General features: G+C 39.8%; 1 protein-coding gene across 5 annotated transcripts in view; it reads left to right on the top strand.

The window, feature by feature from the left end:
- The window catches only part of plcb4b (phospholipase C, beta 4b), a 48,440-nt gene that overhangs the window by 16,066 nt on the left and 15,923 nt on the right, over window positions 1-16,451 (top strand). For all 5 annotated transcript variants that reach the window (XM_025056955.1, XM_025056956.1, XM_008313241.3 and 2 more), the window contains 9 exons: window positions 76-147; window positions 7,999-8,096; window positions 10,712-10,792; window positions 11,217-11,276; window positions 13,013-13,156; window positions 15,246-15,325; window positions 15,786-15,839; window positions 15,940-16,021; window positions 16,124-16,224. In XM_025056955.1, coding sequence (XP_024912723.1) covers window positions 8,013-8,096; window positions 10,712-10,792; window positions 11,217-11,276; window positions 13,013-13,156; window positions 15,246-15,325; window positions 15,786-15,839; window positions 15,940-16,021; window positions 16,124-16,224 — 686 coding nt within the window. In that variant the 5' untranslated portion in view covers window positions 76-147; window positions 7,999-8,012. The remainder of the gene's footprint in view (window positions 1-75; window positions 148-7,998; window positions 8,097-10,711; window positions 10,793-11,216; window positions 11,277-13,012; window positions 13,157-15,245; window positions 15,326-15,785; window positions 15,840-15,939; window positions 16,022-16,123; window positions 16,225-16,451) is intronic.

The following is a 16,451-nucleotide window of genomic DNA, read 5'->3' as shown; positions in this document are numbered from 1 at the left end:
TATTGGAGTTGGCTGCAAATTACACAGAGACACTTTATTCTTTTTTTTTTTTTTACACTTTCATTTCTCTTGCAGAGAGCTCCAGTGCTGCTGTTTGTCAGTAGTTCCCCTCTTCCCTCAGTGATCTGTCCGTGTCTCTTTTACCTGGTAAGTACATGCAAATACACACACATGCACACATATTTATAATTCTTACATAAACCAAACAACAGCTTGACTGAACTTTATGATACCATCAGAGTTGTACAGAATTAATTATGTTTTTTATGAAATAATGTATTAAATTGAGATTACACATACATCACATACATCTTATTAATTACAAATGAAACAAGTTGAATTATTCTGTTTTCCGTATGAACTAATGGACCTAACATACACATAGTTACGCAGTCGAATGCAGAAGTAACAAAAACTGTATTTCTATAAGAAGACTTGACTCTAAACTGATCTGGAGTTTGATCTAGTTTTAGATGGATCTCTTTACGGTTAACTAGCCAAAGAGCATGAAAGTTAAGTTAAAATTATCAGTAATGATTAGGTGATGATATAAAGGGTTAGAGAGTAATGTTATGGTGTATCGTTTGCCTGACAAATATTTCCTAAATATTTCTGGACAACCTTTAAGATTATTTTGTGAAAACATGAACTTTTTAAAAAAGAGGACAATCATCTGTTTATTCTCATACAAAAATAGTGATTCCAACATGTGTCTGAGGAATACATGTAGGAAGCAGCAACACAAACCACCTCTAATGCATAATTGCCAGTTATCTGCTATCTCCAATTAGAGGTCTTGTTTACTAAATTCGAGAGACTTTGTGCTGCTTTTGTGGATGTGTATGTGTGTGTGTGCGTGCGTGGCCAGGGCTTGTAATGATGGGAGTAGATGGTCTGTGTTGATAGATGTTTGCTCTCTTGTAAGGCCAGAGGGAATAGGGGCTGGGTGGGCTAGTCATCCTCTAAAAATACACACTGGGATCCCATTCGGAGGCTGCAATGTGAGCGTTTATGTGTGTGGTGTTTGTGGGTCCGTGTGTGTGTGTGCGCGTCTGTGTGACGCCACTGCAGACAGGCGAGCTGGAGGCTATTACTGGCCAGAGGGTTGCTATAGAGACCAGTGGTGTCAGAGAGGAGCAACATCTGTGGACTGTTTGTTTGTGAAGACAGGTTTTCCTCTTTTTGCCTGTGACTTCTCTCTCTTCACGTCACTGTTGTGGTTCAAACATCAAAGCCTGGAAAAGATGAACTTAGATGATATACTCTAGATAAGAGTGTAGTAAACAATCTCCAAGTTCCCAGGAATCGTGGGCTTTCGTGATGTTCTTAAATCCGTTTTTTATGCAATCGTTTATTTTTGCGTCCTAAACTTTGTTGCACAGACGTGCCTGGAGTCTGGTCAGCCAGCTGGGACTCTCTTCACTGGGTTCATGTCAGTGAAAATCCCAGATTGTGGGGAACCATTTAACCTCTGCCCCCTCGTACGACTTCTTCTTTTTGCTGCCTCCCTCTCTATATGGTCATGTTCTATTTCGACAGCTCCTTTCTCTCGGCTGCTCAGTGGGCAGCTCAGCAGGACACAAATGCTCTTTTAATAGGTACTTATTTGGGCAATAATAATAATCCCTGTTTCTCAGTAATCCTACTCCCTCCTCTGTTCCTTCAACGTCCAATTCCTCTTGTCAAATAGTCTCCAGTCGTTTCTTCTCACTCTCTACTAATGCTGGGTTATCCCTACATTTTTCTGCCTCACCTTCAAAATGGACAGATATGTGGAGAGCGGATGGGCAGTTACTGTACATCTCTAAATTAAACCCACAGCCCCTGATGTGACGCTGCACTCCTGCGTGCCTCCGTTTGGACTATTTGAATCCTCACTATGTTCCATCTTCTGCAGTTTTACACACGTTAATTCCCCCATAGATTCTCAAGTGCTTCACATACAGGTCAGTGTTGGTATCTTTGACCATGTTTGGTCAAACATACTCCAGGGCAATCCTCCACTGGCTGTGTGCAGCAAGGCAAACCAAACCTTTAACCTCCTTATCTAATACAAAGGTGAAGGTTATATACAACAGCAGTTCAGAGTCTCTGTAAAAATATTGAAATTAAGTGTTTGTTTTTTTTTTAGGTATGGAACTGTTACTTAACTTTTATGCTAAAATTAACCTTTTTCTTAGTGTAACCCACTTTGGTTACACTAAAGTAAAACCAGTTACTTGTCAAAATTAAATCTGATTTTTTGAAAATATCATGTTTTGTCAATGCACTTGAACATAGTTTACCTACTTTTTAACTGGGAGACCCAACACCAACGACTCAAGCTGCTCCTGTAGTTCATGGTCGAGGTTTTGAACTGTGTCCCAGGTACCCTAACCTGACCCTGATGGTGAGCCACAGTAAGTGTGTTAACCCAAGCCCCCGTTCCCTCATTACACTCAGGGACCCCCTCCCCGCCCCCCCGTCTCACTGCGTACAGACACATGCACAAACATTTCTTTGTGGTTGAGAAGCCCAATGCATTCCTTGCCTTCTTACTATTTAAGTAAAGTCTCAGTATTCTCTCAGCGAGTTACAAAGGATAGTCAGTGGCCCCTTGGGTCAACACACACAGAGCAGACTTTCTCTGATACGCACATATTTATTATGAGGATGTCTGTCCATTAGGGCATGTGTTAAGTTCTTTGTGTAACACAGTTTGGCAGAGGAAGATGTGGGTGACTATATATAGCCCTTACATAACTCTTGGAGTATGTGCATGTGTGTGTCCCAGTATGGCTGTGTGTGTTTTACAAAGTGATTTAGACCTTCATCTGCTGTTGGCATCTAACCTGAGGAGCATCTAACCATGAACGGTTTGGGCACATGATGGAACACGATTGGATGGATCAGGAAGTGAACGTCTGCTCTTTAGTGCAGTGATATTTGTGTTTGGTTCAGTTGGAACTCTTGGTACACCAGAGTTGGGCATTAGTCAGTGTGTGTAAATGAAAGACAGTCAGTTTCCATGCCAGGCTGAAGTCAATTATGTAACCTCAGACCACAATGCATGAGTTAGTGGGTGATCCTCGACTATAAAAGGCATCAAAATAGGGTTAGAAGAAGGGCAGCTGGCTAAAAAAAAAAAAAAAAGTTCTGATAACTGAATTTTTTCCCCACAGAGTTCCCTGGATTTTTTAAAAATCTACTATAAACTATTTGGACTGGTAGTATACTGAAGAGCTGTGTTTTTTTTTTTGTTGTTTTTTTTTTTTTGTCACTGCCTGAGGACTTTTCATGGTAGTGCTTGTTGTCCTATTTTATATTGGCAAAAGAACAAAAACACACCAGTTAGATTACTGATGTCTTCCTGATGTCTTCCTCCCAATGGTTCATAAATAATCAGAAGAGCCTGTCTTGAACCTGAAAAGATTGATACTGTGTTGTGCTTTTTTATATTTTCTTTCAACATTGTCTGGATGTTAAGATGTCAACTTTTTATCACAACTAATTCTCTGAGCAAACAGGCAAAAAATCCCATTAAAATCCACATCCTGTTATTGATGCAAAAAGAAATTAATGGTGCCAAGTAAAACAAAATTGAAGCAGCGCTAACTGAAATTCAGTGTACTGCTCGTTTGCCTGTTTTACTCCTTAATTTACTCCTAATTCATTTATGCTGTCATTATTTCATCATCCTACACTGGTTTCATGTTTTTACTCAGAGCCTATAAGTTGTTTTTTGCTTGAACATAAATAGGTGAACATGTGCAGACAACAATATAATAATCACAGAACCCACGTTCAAATCCCAGCTTGGGTGACGGGTGCCTTGAGCAAGCACAAGTTCTTCTTCTGTTCTTCTTTTGTCTACGTTAACAAAAGCCGTTTGCCGTCACTTTCACCTCAGAACAGTTTTCATCCATGACAGGGTTTTAAAGGTAAACCGGATGAAACTGAAGCAGTAGTTATGCAGTAGCTTAACCTGATGTTTGCTTAGGGAACAACGATACTCAGGTTGTTATATCTCTATACATGTCTCACTCCATGTTAATTAAAGGCGCTTTAATCCAGTGTGAACAACATTTCCAAAGCACTCTCTGTCTCACGGCATGGAGTACTGTGTGACTGATGTGTGCAGCAAACAATGGGCCGACATTAAACCCTTTCTGCTAATTGGATTCTGTTGGATGTGGCTGCTTAATCTAATTTGTGGTAATGCAATTGAACAGCCCTGCTAGCAGCAGGAAACCAATGTTTGACTATCATCTAAGAATGAACACAAGCCCATAGTTACAACTTATTGGAATTCCACTCACCTGTGGATGTGTGATATTGCATGTGTTCAGCATGGCCTTCAGAGGAGTATCTAAAAAATCACCAGACCATGAAACCCAGTTTATTTTTTTAGTGGAAACAGTCACAGGTCTGACTTGTGTTTACAGTGTATTTTGCATTAACCTGCATTTATTTTATTTTATTTATTACATGTTTTTAAATCTCAGGATGGTGTTCTGTATATTTCAAGAGGGCCAGGATGAATGAAAAGAGGTGGGAGTGGTGCAGACTAAAAGTACTCCGGGGGATGTTTTATTATGTTAAGTGGAGGCACAGTAAGCATCAGACAGCACTGTTGATAATGATTGTCTAAAATGGAGAGATGAGATCGCCTCCATGAAACAGTGCTGTTTGACAAATTTCATCCATTTTTTATTAAAAAAGGATTAAAAAAAAGAAACTTTGCTCACTATGGAGTTTGCGAGACCAGAGTAGAAAATACAAAACAGTATCTATCATTTCATTGTCACTGCAATCCCAGTACTTGTGACAGAGAACTTTTGAAAAGAAGCAGAACAGAGCAGCCCAGACACTGGCAGTTTGAAGGCTGTTGAATATCATTTTATGTGAATAATAACTTGGTCAAAGAGATTCAGCAATAACTGCTTATTTTATTAAATAGTAATTCCCAGAGAACTATTCTTGCTGCAGTGGTTGAGGTTTTTCTTCCGTTTTAATAGACATTACTGATGAAAAACCTTCGGCCCTGATAGTATTTACATATATTTACTGGATTAATCTATACTCTTAGAGAGGCACATCACCAGTTAGAGGGGATTTTAGTAGCAAACCTCTCAGTATTTGTCATTCAGTGACCTCTGACAAGGGGTGTCACGAAACTGATAAGCTCTGTGGGTTTTTTTTTTTTCTGTTGTAACCGTGTTGTCATGTTTTTCATACTCTACTGCAAATGTGTTTTGCTAATAATTAAAAAAACCTCTCTCATCGCCTCAAGACAAGGTAAATATTCATGTAGATTAGAATCCTTCAGTTTGACATGTGACTGTATGTACATTCAGTTCAGAAAGATGGAATACTGCTGCCTGAAATAAGGATTATGATCCCATCAAGTCAGACTTTAGCCTCACAGCTTGTTTGACTTGGGTGTGGAAGGATTGTTAACAAGCAGTTTCGTTTAGAGCTTGTACAAAGTAAGTACACAAAACTCTGTGTGTACACAAGGCTAAGTCTTCTGACACTCCCCTTTGTACTTAGAATTCTAGGGAGGTGCATACAGCCAGGCTGGGTGCACGTGCTGTTAATCATTGTCATCATCATCATCAGCTCTGAGCAGTAATGTTGTACGTTACTGTAACATTAGTACTTGACCCACTGAAAGTACTTGCCACAACCTTCTGTCCTAAAGAGACTCTTATCAGATGATTTGTGGGTCAACAGGTCAACTGACATGCAGTAATGTGCTGTAAGTGCATCGTAGAGTGTTTAGTATAAAAACTAAGTGGAACAGCATGAGTAAGAGCCCCGAGTGGAAATTCTGTCCTTTTTTGGAATTGACTTGAATCACAGGTCTTCAAAGGTATTTCAGCATCTGCATTGATGACAGTATATTTTTGCTGTTTTGTTAAGAAAAAACATCCACTCACTAGTGTCCACACAAGTGTGTCCCCACTCAACCCTACCACCACTGACTGACTGATGTAACCGTAGCCTAATTTAGTTTATGAGTTGTGGGACCGCTGGGTGCTACCCTAGCTGCCATTTTAGATGAGGAGGCTGGGAACAGTCCGCCTCGTGAGGCTCCCTTCTATCATAATTATCTCATTGTCAGGGGTTGGACGCGGTGCTCGGACTTCCATCCTCGTTGCTGCTTTGCTCTCCTCGTCACATGTACGAACACTCGACCTGGAGCTCAGAGGACAAGCGTGTGCCCTGGACGTGGCTTAGCATAACCTCAGTGTGGAGTGTTACTATTGAACGGCCTTCATTTCCACTGGAAGAAATGTTATCTAATACATATTGTTGAGCGTGGAGAGATCTGGGCTAACGTCAGATGGAATGGCACAACCTAGTTAGTACAGTTTAAATGAGTGACCAGTACTAGCAGGACATTTATAAACTAATATAATCTAATAATCTAGTAAGATTGCGAATTGTTTTCATGTCCTAATCACCACACATGCAAGTGTGCATGTGTGTTTTCATTTTCCTAACAGGAAGTGTGCCTGTGATGGTCCCCTGGTGTGGTACCGCAGATGGTGAACAGGCTGATTTTGATGAAGTTGGCCCTTTTTTCCACTTCCTGCTAAACAATCAAGCATGGCTGCTTCATTTCCTCTGTATAAAAAATGCACTTTTACATTGGCGCCAACAATGTTTTTTAACTCAACAACAAATGCGTCAAGTAATTGTACATTTTAAAAATGTGTGTTTGGTCCAATCAATTGTAATTCTCTTTTATAATAAGACTGCAGGCCAGCGTGAGATTAGCTTTATTAGATACTGGCTCATTTTGTGGCCTTTGTGAAATACTGTGTAACTAACTGTGTAACTGCCAACATTTCTAAACTTTTTCCTTCAGTCTGTGTTTGTCATATCGGGGGCTGTTTTCTAAAGCCTTTGTTGATGTTGTCTCTGATCTGTGTTCCCTACGTCAAAAGCAGACATCGTCCCCGCTGTACTCTCCCCTCAACTCTTCAGTCTGCCACTGTCACACACAGCTGCGTTAGTCGTCCCCTCGGTCTGCCCAGCACACTTCTGTTTTCTCCACTCTTCAGCCAATGGCTTTCAAAGTCTAATCAGCTCTTATCTATCTATCTATCTATCTATCTATCTATCTATCTATCTATCTATCTATCTATCTATCTATCTATCTATCTATCTATCTATTTATCCATCCATCCATCCATCCATCCATCCATCCATCCATCCATCTATCTATCCATCCATCTATCTCTTTCTCTCTCTATTTATCCATCCATCCATTTATACGTACATACATTTGATGGTCACCTCATCTCTTACATACCAATGTGTTCTGTTTATCATAATCGTTGAATTAATCAACAGTCTCATACATTGGAAACACAGTTATAGTCATGTGTATCAACGTCATAGTTTGTCTGAACTTGCAGCTTTTGCTACACAACAAACACAAATAGAATTACTTTTGCAGTACTGGCACTCATTACTACTTAAAACCGCAAGCTATCGCAAAAACAAATAAGCAGATTTTTAACATTACATCACTTTAGATGTTAGAGTGTATTAACTGATTTATTTATCCATCCATAAAAGCAAAGCATCACTCTATTCTGTCTTTTATTTATTTAGCCTACTTTCCCAAAAATGGCCAGTAGAGTGCAGTTAGGTGACACTCTTAACACCTGTAAATATATAGTATCTATTTCGATTTATTCATTTAATGAATATATCTTTAGATTTTTCCCATGTAGGCTTTTTATTGCAAAATTGTCAAAGCAGACTGAAAAAGTTGTTCAGTGAAAGACCCTGGTAAAGTTTGGACTTTCGTAGGATATGCTAACCCCATATTTACTACATGTACCAAGTGTTGGATTCAAACTGTGTGAATGTTCAACAGTCGAACTGATGTTGTGTTTCAAGGTTGGTTTCTGCTGTCAACAACCCTTGTACTTCGAAAAATGTTTTTCAGTAAAAATCTCTGCCATTCTCTCTTCACTTTCTCTCTTCTGTTTCCCGCAGGTTTGTGAGCAGCCATGACAAAATCGTACGAGTTCAACTGGCAGAAGCATCTGCCTGAGTTCATGCAGGAAGGTGCTTCATTTGACAGGTTTGATGAGGTAATGGTCACCTTGCACAGAGTCTTATTGTTTGTTTGATAGCCCTGATGTATGTGTACGCTTGGCCTGTGATTTAAATGTGTTTGTCAATAACATTGGTGTTAGTGGCACAGGCTGTATAACCTGTATAACATGTCATCAGGGCTCTAGCTCCAGGCTGGTCACATTCATCAGCCTTATTTTTCGCTTCTCTGAGGCGACCACTTGTCTGCTGTGTCCATCTCACAGTCCGTCTGACTGTCGGTGTGTGGTGCATTTTCTCCCGTCTATTTCTTGAGTGATTCTCACTGGACTCACTCGATTGGCCCTCTCATGTTCTTATGGGCATCACTTTCAGTGGAAGTATCCCTTTCATGCAGTTAGACGAGTTGAAATGGAGGAGGAAGAAGCATCATTAAGTGCACGGCCGCATCGACGTGAGCAGTAAAACTGGGCCAACATGTTTCTGCAGGAAGTCCTTGGTGTGTTTCTGCTGTGAATGTGAGCCAGGCTTGGAACGAACACAATCAGGACTGGCCTAGTCTTTGGCTCATTGGGTTACAACCGCTTTCTTTCTAAATCTGTTAGTATTTTATAAAAAAAACCTTCCTCCAAGAACGATTCCTTTCAACATCAAATGACCCATTTGAACAGATAGTATTACATTCAGTAAACGTTAAACTTCTCACTAGTGTTTAATTTTCTTTAATTTATTGATTACCATCCCACATGTATATGTTTCAAAGCGAACCGCACAGGTGATTTGCAGGGATGTGTTGAAATGTCGACCACAGAATGCTTCCTAATATGGAAAATGGTTGGAGCCTTGAACATGTTTTGTCTTTGAGTGAAAAGGTAATGCAGACATTAGCTTTATTAGGTGGAATCAAAAACCAGGGTGGAGCACGTGTGTTGATTACAAAAGCATGAGTCCAACCACCTGTGGATATTAGACATGTGAACATGCATATACACAGACAGAACAGCAGGATTTTTATCAGCACAAAACCTTCTGCTCTGATTGAATCCCTATCGAGTGACATATGGTGAAGACAGGTTTGTGTGTGTTGGAGGGTGCTCTGCTCTGCTCAAAAATATATATATAGACCAAAACTACAGTAAAGACAAGTCAAAACAACCACACTGTTCATATATATTAAATCATATATATATATATATATATATATTTATATATATATATATATAATCATATATTATATTTGGTCAATAAAGTTGAAAAAGTAAACAGGAAATAGTTAGACAGGTCCATTAAGTGTAGAGATGACTCATCGATGACCGTTTCAAGAGGGCAGCAAATTCATGGAAATATATATATATATATATATATATAATCATATATTAAATTTGGTCAATAAAGTTGAAAAAAAAAAAGTATTTCTCCATCTCTAAAAACATTTTCAGATTTTCCAGCTAACCATTTGTTTGGACCTGGAAAGACTGAGTGTTCTAATAAACCTCTTAACTAGTAAGGCCACATTTGGGACTGTCTCTTTCTTACGGTCGACTTCACTTTGTGCCGCTAATGTCTCCTAGGTGAGATGAAAGCGAGTAAAACCTTTAAGTGCACTTCGTAGCAGTGCTGTTGGGTATTAAATGGAACTAGTTCTTTTTTCCTTTAGTTTTTATGGTGGGTTTTGAGGGCAGAGTGAATCAGAGAGAAGAACTCTCCGTAAAAAGGCAGCAGACAACAACACCCTAGAATAACACGTGTATATGTGCAGACGTGAATGTGTTACACATCCTCCATTACTATTATTAGGGTTAAGAGTGACCTGTCTGCTTTTATTCCTAGTTCTCTCCTGTATTCTTATTTAAAATAAAACAGAAAAAATAGGGCTGTCAAAAATAACAGAATAATTGTGTTATTTCTTCTTCTGATTATTATTATTTTTATATTATTATTTTGTTTTTTGTTATATTATTACTGTTGTTTTATAACAATTAATCGTGATTAATAACCATAATAATTGATTAGTTTGATGTACTTTCATTTAGTCTATAACATTTCCTAAACACTAAACAGTCCTAAAAACACATGTTGATCTACCATGTGAGTCAGCCTAATTAGATTTGCTTTCCCACACGCCTCTGTTTGGCTGCACAGTGTTGGCCAGATGACAGTTCAAAAGATACTGTGTCCGTGTGCAGGACCACGGACGTCGGTGTGCCAGACCTCTTGTGTACGCTTCACAGATGAATGTAACACAGTGTGAAAGACGGGCCCGTACGTGGCTGCCCTGTCACAAATGCACAGCGTCACGTTTCATGTTTGCATCATCATAGCAACAGAGCGCAGAGCTGACAAATTTATCTCACCTCGTGTTTGCTTTAGCAGCAGGTTTCCTTTCCTGTGCACGCAACACGTATGTGTACATACTAACTGTGTTTGTGGACGTTTGAGAGGTTCTGTCAGCAGACAGGTACACCCTGGAAATGGATTAGTCCAATGTGTTTTGGTCTGGTTGCGTAAGGCCTCTGTGTGTGTGTGTGTGTGTGTGTGTGTGTGAGTGTGTGTGAGACAGACAGACTCGCTGTTTAATGTTGTAAAATGTCAAATAAGTCCTTTTAAGTTGTGAAGTTTTTGTCTTAACAGAATTTTGTTTTTCTCTCTGCAGGACCCGTACATGTTTGAGCCTAACTGTCAGATGAAGGTGGATGAGTATGGCTTTTTCATGAGCTGGAAAAGTGAGGGAAAGGTACTAGCTCGGCGTTGTCACATTCGACTTTCTTTCACGGCATACTTTTGATTGTGTTCCTTTCACTTTCTTTCGTTTGCCTTGTTTTTTGTTTTGCACTTCATTCTGACCCAAGCGTAACTCAGTCTCCTGATGTCTTTATGTCCTAGATGATGATGTCACCACTGTGTTATTGTAAGTGAGTGACAAAGGTACTTATGGACTGTATATTAAATGCCCAATAGGTGAACATTCCCAATTGCGCTTTACGTTTTTTTAAATTTTTGTCCAATCATTAATTTTTCAACTCCACCAATAATCACAGGGAGTTCTGTGAAAACAGCTATAATGCCCTGGCCTAGTATTTAAATCTGCTGATATCACATAAATCCTGACTATTTTTATTACCCCTGTCATGTTTTCCCTTTATCCTTCTCTCCTGCAGGAAGGCCAAGTCCTCGAGTGTTCGCTCATTAACAGTATCCGTGTTGGTGCCGTCCCAAAGGTGAGGCCTCAGGAAGTCATATTTCTCGCACGTGTCTTTAAAACATTCAGACATCAGTTCAGACTAAAACACATTCCTTTTCTGTACTTGGCCAGTGCTTCAACAGTGCGTTCTATCGATCGATCGTTGGTTCTCTTTGCCAGGTTTCCTTCTCAAGTGTCAGATCCACCAAGAACAGAAACATGAAATATTCAAGCCATCAATATTTATTCAACCCTGTCTGTGTTTGGCTGCTGGTTGTCTATAAAACCAGCCTTTGGCATGTGCTTTTGACCCAGAGAGGAATAATAAGAACCTCTGCTCCCAGCCTTATTATAATGGGCTGTCAGCTGCAGAGCTGAGGGGTTCACGCTGAGGTATCAAAAGCTGGTAGTTACAAGACATGCTGTCTCTGTCAGAGCTACTTTTTCCTCTGTGCAAGAAAAGTGATTCTCAAAAAAGGCACTGTGACATCATCCCACGCTTCTCTGCTCTCAGACTGCAGCTCCTACTCAGCTGATACACGGACAGAAGTGTTTACCTGCTCGTTTTCTTTATATATAAGATATTAATTTGTGCATTTTTACTCGACGTGACACTAATATAGGTTTTGGCATAGTGCAGTCCAAATAAACTATAAGAACAGTAACAGGGATACCCAGGGGCCTGCCTGCAGTAAGTCTCATTAATATAATGTGTAAAGCTGCAGGCAGTCACAGACCTGAGATCAGATTCAGTGGTCTGTTGAGGCAGGTGTGGAGCCGTGCTGATCTTCTGTTCAAACAGTGTTTGATCTTAACCAAAAAAAAAAAAACAGGTCGACACGGTTACACAACCTTTAGACATGTTTGATGTAATCTATTTGGTATGAAAATGGAATGACTTCAGGTGATTAGTTAATGGAGTTTAAAATCAAACTGAGCGATGTTTTTGGTGTGCTGTAATCTGCTCAAAGGGTTGAGAAAGATGAGTCATGTTATCTGCTTTAGGATAATTCTCTTTTTTATTCTATTATATATCTATTATATATAAAATATTTTTTTTAGTAAACTAGACTAAGTTTTGACCTTTTTAGGGTGAATATTGGCTATTAGGATGACATTACCAACATTACTGACTGTTTTCTGAAAATTACTTGTTCATCGCGTATGTAAAATTGGCAAATAATTATATATTTTTTAGATATACAGCTTTTTAAGTCGAGTCATCGAGGTTATACAGCCTGTGTGTATTTTTAAAGCTTAATGCTTTTGTAAAAAAAAAAAATAAAAGCAGCTAGAGGAACCATTTTTCTACTGGGAGGGTTCAATTTTAGAATTCCATCAGCATTTATTATTTTATTTTTGCATATTATTTTAGTCATACATTTGCATGTTATTTTAACATGCAAATGTATGACTAAAATAATATGAGTGTTCCTCACCACTTAACGCTGTAGAGCTCATTTACAGTCATCTCCGCCAACCTTATCTCACCTGCAGTGGATAATTGCCGTCTGAAGTTGAACCGTTGAATATTTCTACATCTGTATTCCCTCTCCCCTCATGTGTGGAGGTTTTTGGCAGCGTAGGTTTCATTTGAATGTCGTGTTTGAAGTTGTTGTCTGAGTCCGATGCAACTTTTTCATTTATTCTGCAACATGACGCTAAGGATTTCTACAATCTCTTCTCCGATTGTGTTTTTTCGTTTCACTTCAAAGTTACCACACTTCCGTCAGTGATACTTTGGCTCTTTTTTTTTTCTTTTTCTTTTTCCAGGATCCAAAGATCTTGTCATCATTCGAGGCCGTTGGAAAGACGGAGGCAGACTTGGAAGGTTGTGTCATCTGCATCTGCAGCGGCACTGACCTGGTCAACTTAAACTTCATGTTTATGGTGGCAGAGAATCCTGACACGGCCAGGGTAAATGAATCTGTTAACTCCAAGTATTGTAGTACCATTTACTGTAATACAATTCTCACATTCATATTCAATAGTTGCTTAACTGTCCAATCCATTCATCTTTTCCACAATATGTAATTTTCAGCTTGAAAAGAATTTATGTCAGAAAAACCACTCACTGTCTGGTTGATGTGATAACTCTTACTCAAAACACAAGTGACCTTGGTTTATCCAGATAAAAAAATGTCTTTCACTTCCAAAATCCATCCTTCCGTCTCACCTCATTTCACTCCCTTTGGTCTCTCTTGCTATTCTGGTATTCTGATCCCCTCCCTCCCCCCTTCTCGCTCTTAAGTCGTTACTTTCTCTCCCCCGTTGTCTACGCCCTCATCCTGTGTGAGAAATCTAACTGGCTGATTTAGTGAAGATAAAAACTTTCTCTTTATCACTTTCTCGTTCCTGTCTATCTCACCCGATCACTTTCCTTCACAGACGGGCCGATGACAACCCGTCCCCTCCTCCTCCCTCTGTCTTGCTGCCTCTGTCTGTCACTTGCTCACTCACTCACCCCAGTCATTATTTCCAAACATCATTATTGCTGTTGTCAAACGCTCAGACACTGTACATTCTGTGCAGCCCATAAATACCAACCGAATCTCTAAATGAAGTCTGTTTTTCAGGAATTTGTCGAGTGACACTGCAATGATGAACAGGACAAATTAGTGCCATCAGTGACACAATGAAAATGTTTCTTCTGCGCTGTCATTAGGGCTGCTGTTGTTACGTATATATTTTGCAAATCTATTTCTAAATCTTTTTTTCTGGTTTAGAAAAAAATACATTAAGTAAAGGTCAGAACTGTAATCAATTTTGGATTTTGTTCTGAGTTCCCTCCCTCTGCGTGGCTCTGCCTCTCTGAGCCCATTTGTCATTTAATGAAGGCCTTTATATTTTAATATAAGTCAGTGATTTATAGCTGTACTTGGCTTTTCATAATGCAGCTCGGCACCATAGTTTGTATAAGACCTGTGTAGGTGCGCTATTTATAGCTGCAGATTAACTTCCATTTAATATACCAGGTGTTTTTGCCCGTTGTTTGGTGGAGGAGGGACCGAATATGAGCTACGGTGTTTAGCTGAGCTGTAGCTGCAGTGTGTCACCTTATGCAACAGTGAGGCTTTCAGTAGAGCACATTTAAATGACCTTGAGTTGAAGTCAAATATATTTGGGTTGATAATGGCTGATTCTACACACTAAAGTATGTTGTCATTTGCCAACACTATATAAAACCCAACTTGGTTTATTACAGGTGCTGTGTAAAATGTCCTGCTGATTTAAAGCCAGGTTCCAAATGCCTGTTTGGTACTAGTACTCCTGTACTGTCTATCACCACAGAGTTGATGTCGATGGTTCCTCGTGAACAAGGTGTTTTTGTGATGATAGGTGCGACAAATGATGTTTGCGGTCCTGAGAGCTCAGCGCCTCAGAGCTGCCAATGATATCCATTCAACATTCTTCAGCACCAAGGCACACACAAACCGTGACACACAAACAGGACACAACACACACATGTTCAAATGCACACCCTCACTCTCCCCCTACAGTTTCAAACACATTAACTCCTGTTATATATATTATTATATTTTCTCCCACTCTGTCACACTCTCCCTTTTTCTCTTCAAACACACTCAGTCCAAACACCATCAGTACGACGCAGCACGCACGTGGCCCTGAGACCTTGGCAGCTGACAGTTATTTACCTCAGCGTAAGCACACATACACCAGTGAGCTGGCAGCTCCGTGGACACCACATGGACAAACAGTCTCCTCCCGCCCTCTGTTATCTTGTGCTTTTATAGTGATAACGTGGCCAAAATGAAGCAGAAACTGAAAAGCCAGAGGGGACGATGACTGAATGCCTTCCCAGGTGTCCTGACAAACAGAACACATTGTGCACAAATTTAGAGGCAATTCATTTGCCTGTGTTTATTTCCTCACGGACACTGGGTTCTAAACACACTTCAGGATACTCTCGTGGTATCTGTCTGTGTGTGGTCAGTGTGGTAGTGTGTTATTCTTATGAGTACTCTCCTCTGCGTGTGCTTTTCAGAAGTGGACCGAGGGTTTAAGGTCCGTGATTCACAATGTCAAGGCCAACAACGTTTGTCCAATGACCTGCCTCAAGAAACAGTGAGTTTATTTGGCTGCAAAGCCTGTGAATACTTATCATGATCGCAGTTCTTCTACATAAATTGGTAAATGTATTATGCAAAAAGCCAGAAGTATGCAGACAGAGACAGAAACATCTACAGTATCAGTGTTTTGACGATTTAGCTAAATTTGTCAATTTGTCAAGGCCGAACTAAGCTTGGACAGGTTTACCCCTCAAGGTGCTAATTTTTGCAGTTTTTTTACCTTGCACCTTTTTGACCTTGAGGCCCAATTTTGATTGTACGAAATGGCCCAGGTGCCATTAAATATTACATTTGATTATTTTTTCTACAGCTAGCCTAGAAAAGAAGACTGCCATAAAAAAACAACTGCCTGAATGATTTTTGCGGCCTAAAGGCGGCGCTGCTGGCCCAATTTTGAGCTGGTCTGGATTCACACGTTAAGATGTTGGATTAATTATTTTCCTTTTCGTCCATAGTTGGATGAGGTTGTGCTTTGTAACCAACACAAATGGGAAGATTCCTGTGAGAGGGTGAGGAAAAAACCAGCATTTTCTTCCTCCACATTATCTGAGTCAGTGAATAATCTCCAGGAGTTCTCATCCCAAACCTTTCTCTTTCTGTATTTTGCAGCATCACGCGAACATTTGCATCAGGGAAGACAGAGAAAGGCATTTTTCAAGCTTTGAAAGACCTGGGCCTTCCTAGTGGAAAGGTGAGATAACACTCACACCGTGGAAATCAATTATGATGGCTAACATTTGTTAAAGTGACCTTTTTTTGTACTGTGACTGACTGGTTGTTTTGAAATCCTCAGAACGATGAAATTGAACAATCAGATTTCACCTTTGACATTTTCTACCTGCTGACACAGAAGATCTGTCCCCGCACGGATATTGAGGAGCTCTTTAAGAAAATGTGAGTGTTTCATTATTATACATATATACATATATATATATATAAATCTCCTGCGGCACTGTCTTACTACAGTATTACCACGATAAATAATACTCTGACTGTGAGATGCTGCATCTTGTTGGAATTAATCAGGACAACTGTTTCCTGTGCCTGCTCCACTAACTACGTCTGGACAGCCTAACCTGCTTACACAGTTTAACATTGATATTGTTCACCCCGATAACAAC

The sequence above is a fragment of the Cynoglossus semilaevis genome, chromosome 7 (genome assembly GCF_000523025.1).
Source record: "Cynoglossus semilaevis isolate Cse_v1.0 chromosome 7, Cse_v1.0, whole genome shotgun sequence".
In the NCBI taxonomy this organism is placed as follows: domain Eukaryota; kingdom Metazoa; phylum Chordata; class Actinopteri; order Pleuronectiformes; family Cynoglossidae; genus Cynoglossus; species Cynoglossus semilaevis.
Note: the sequence above shows the minus strand (reverse complement) of the source record. Positions and strands in the feature narration are given on the sequence as shown.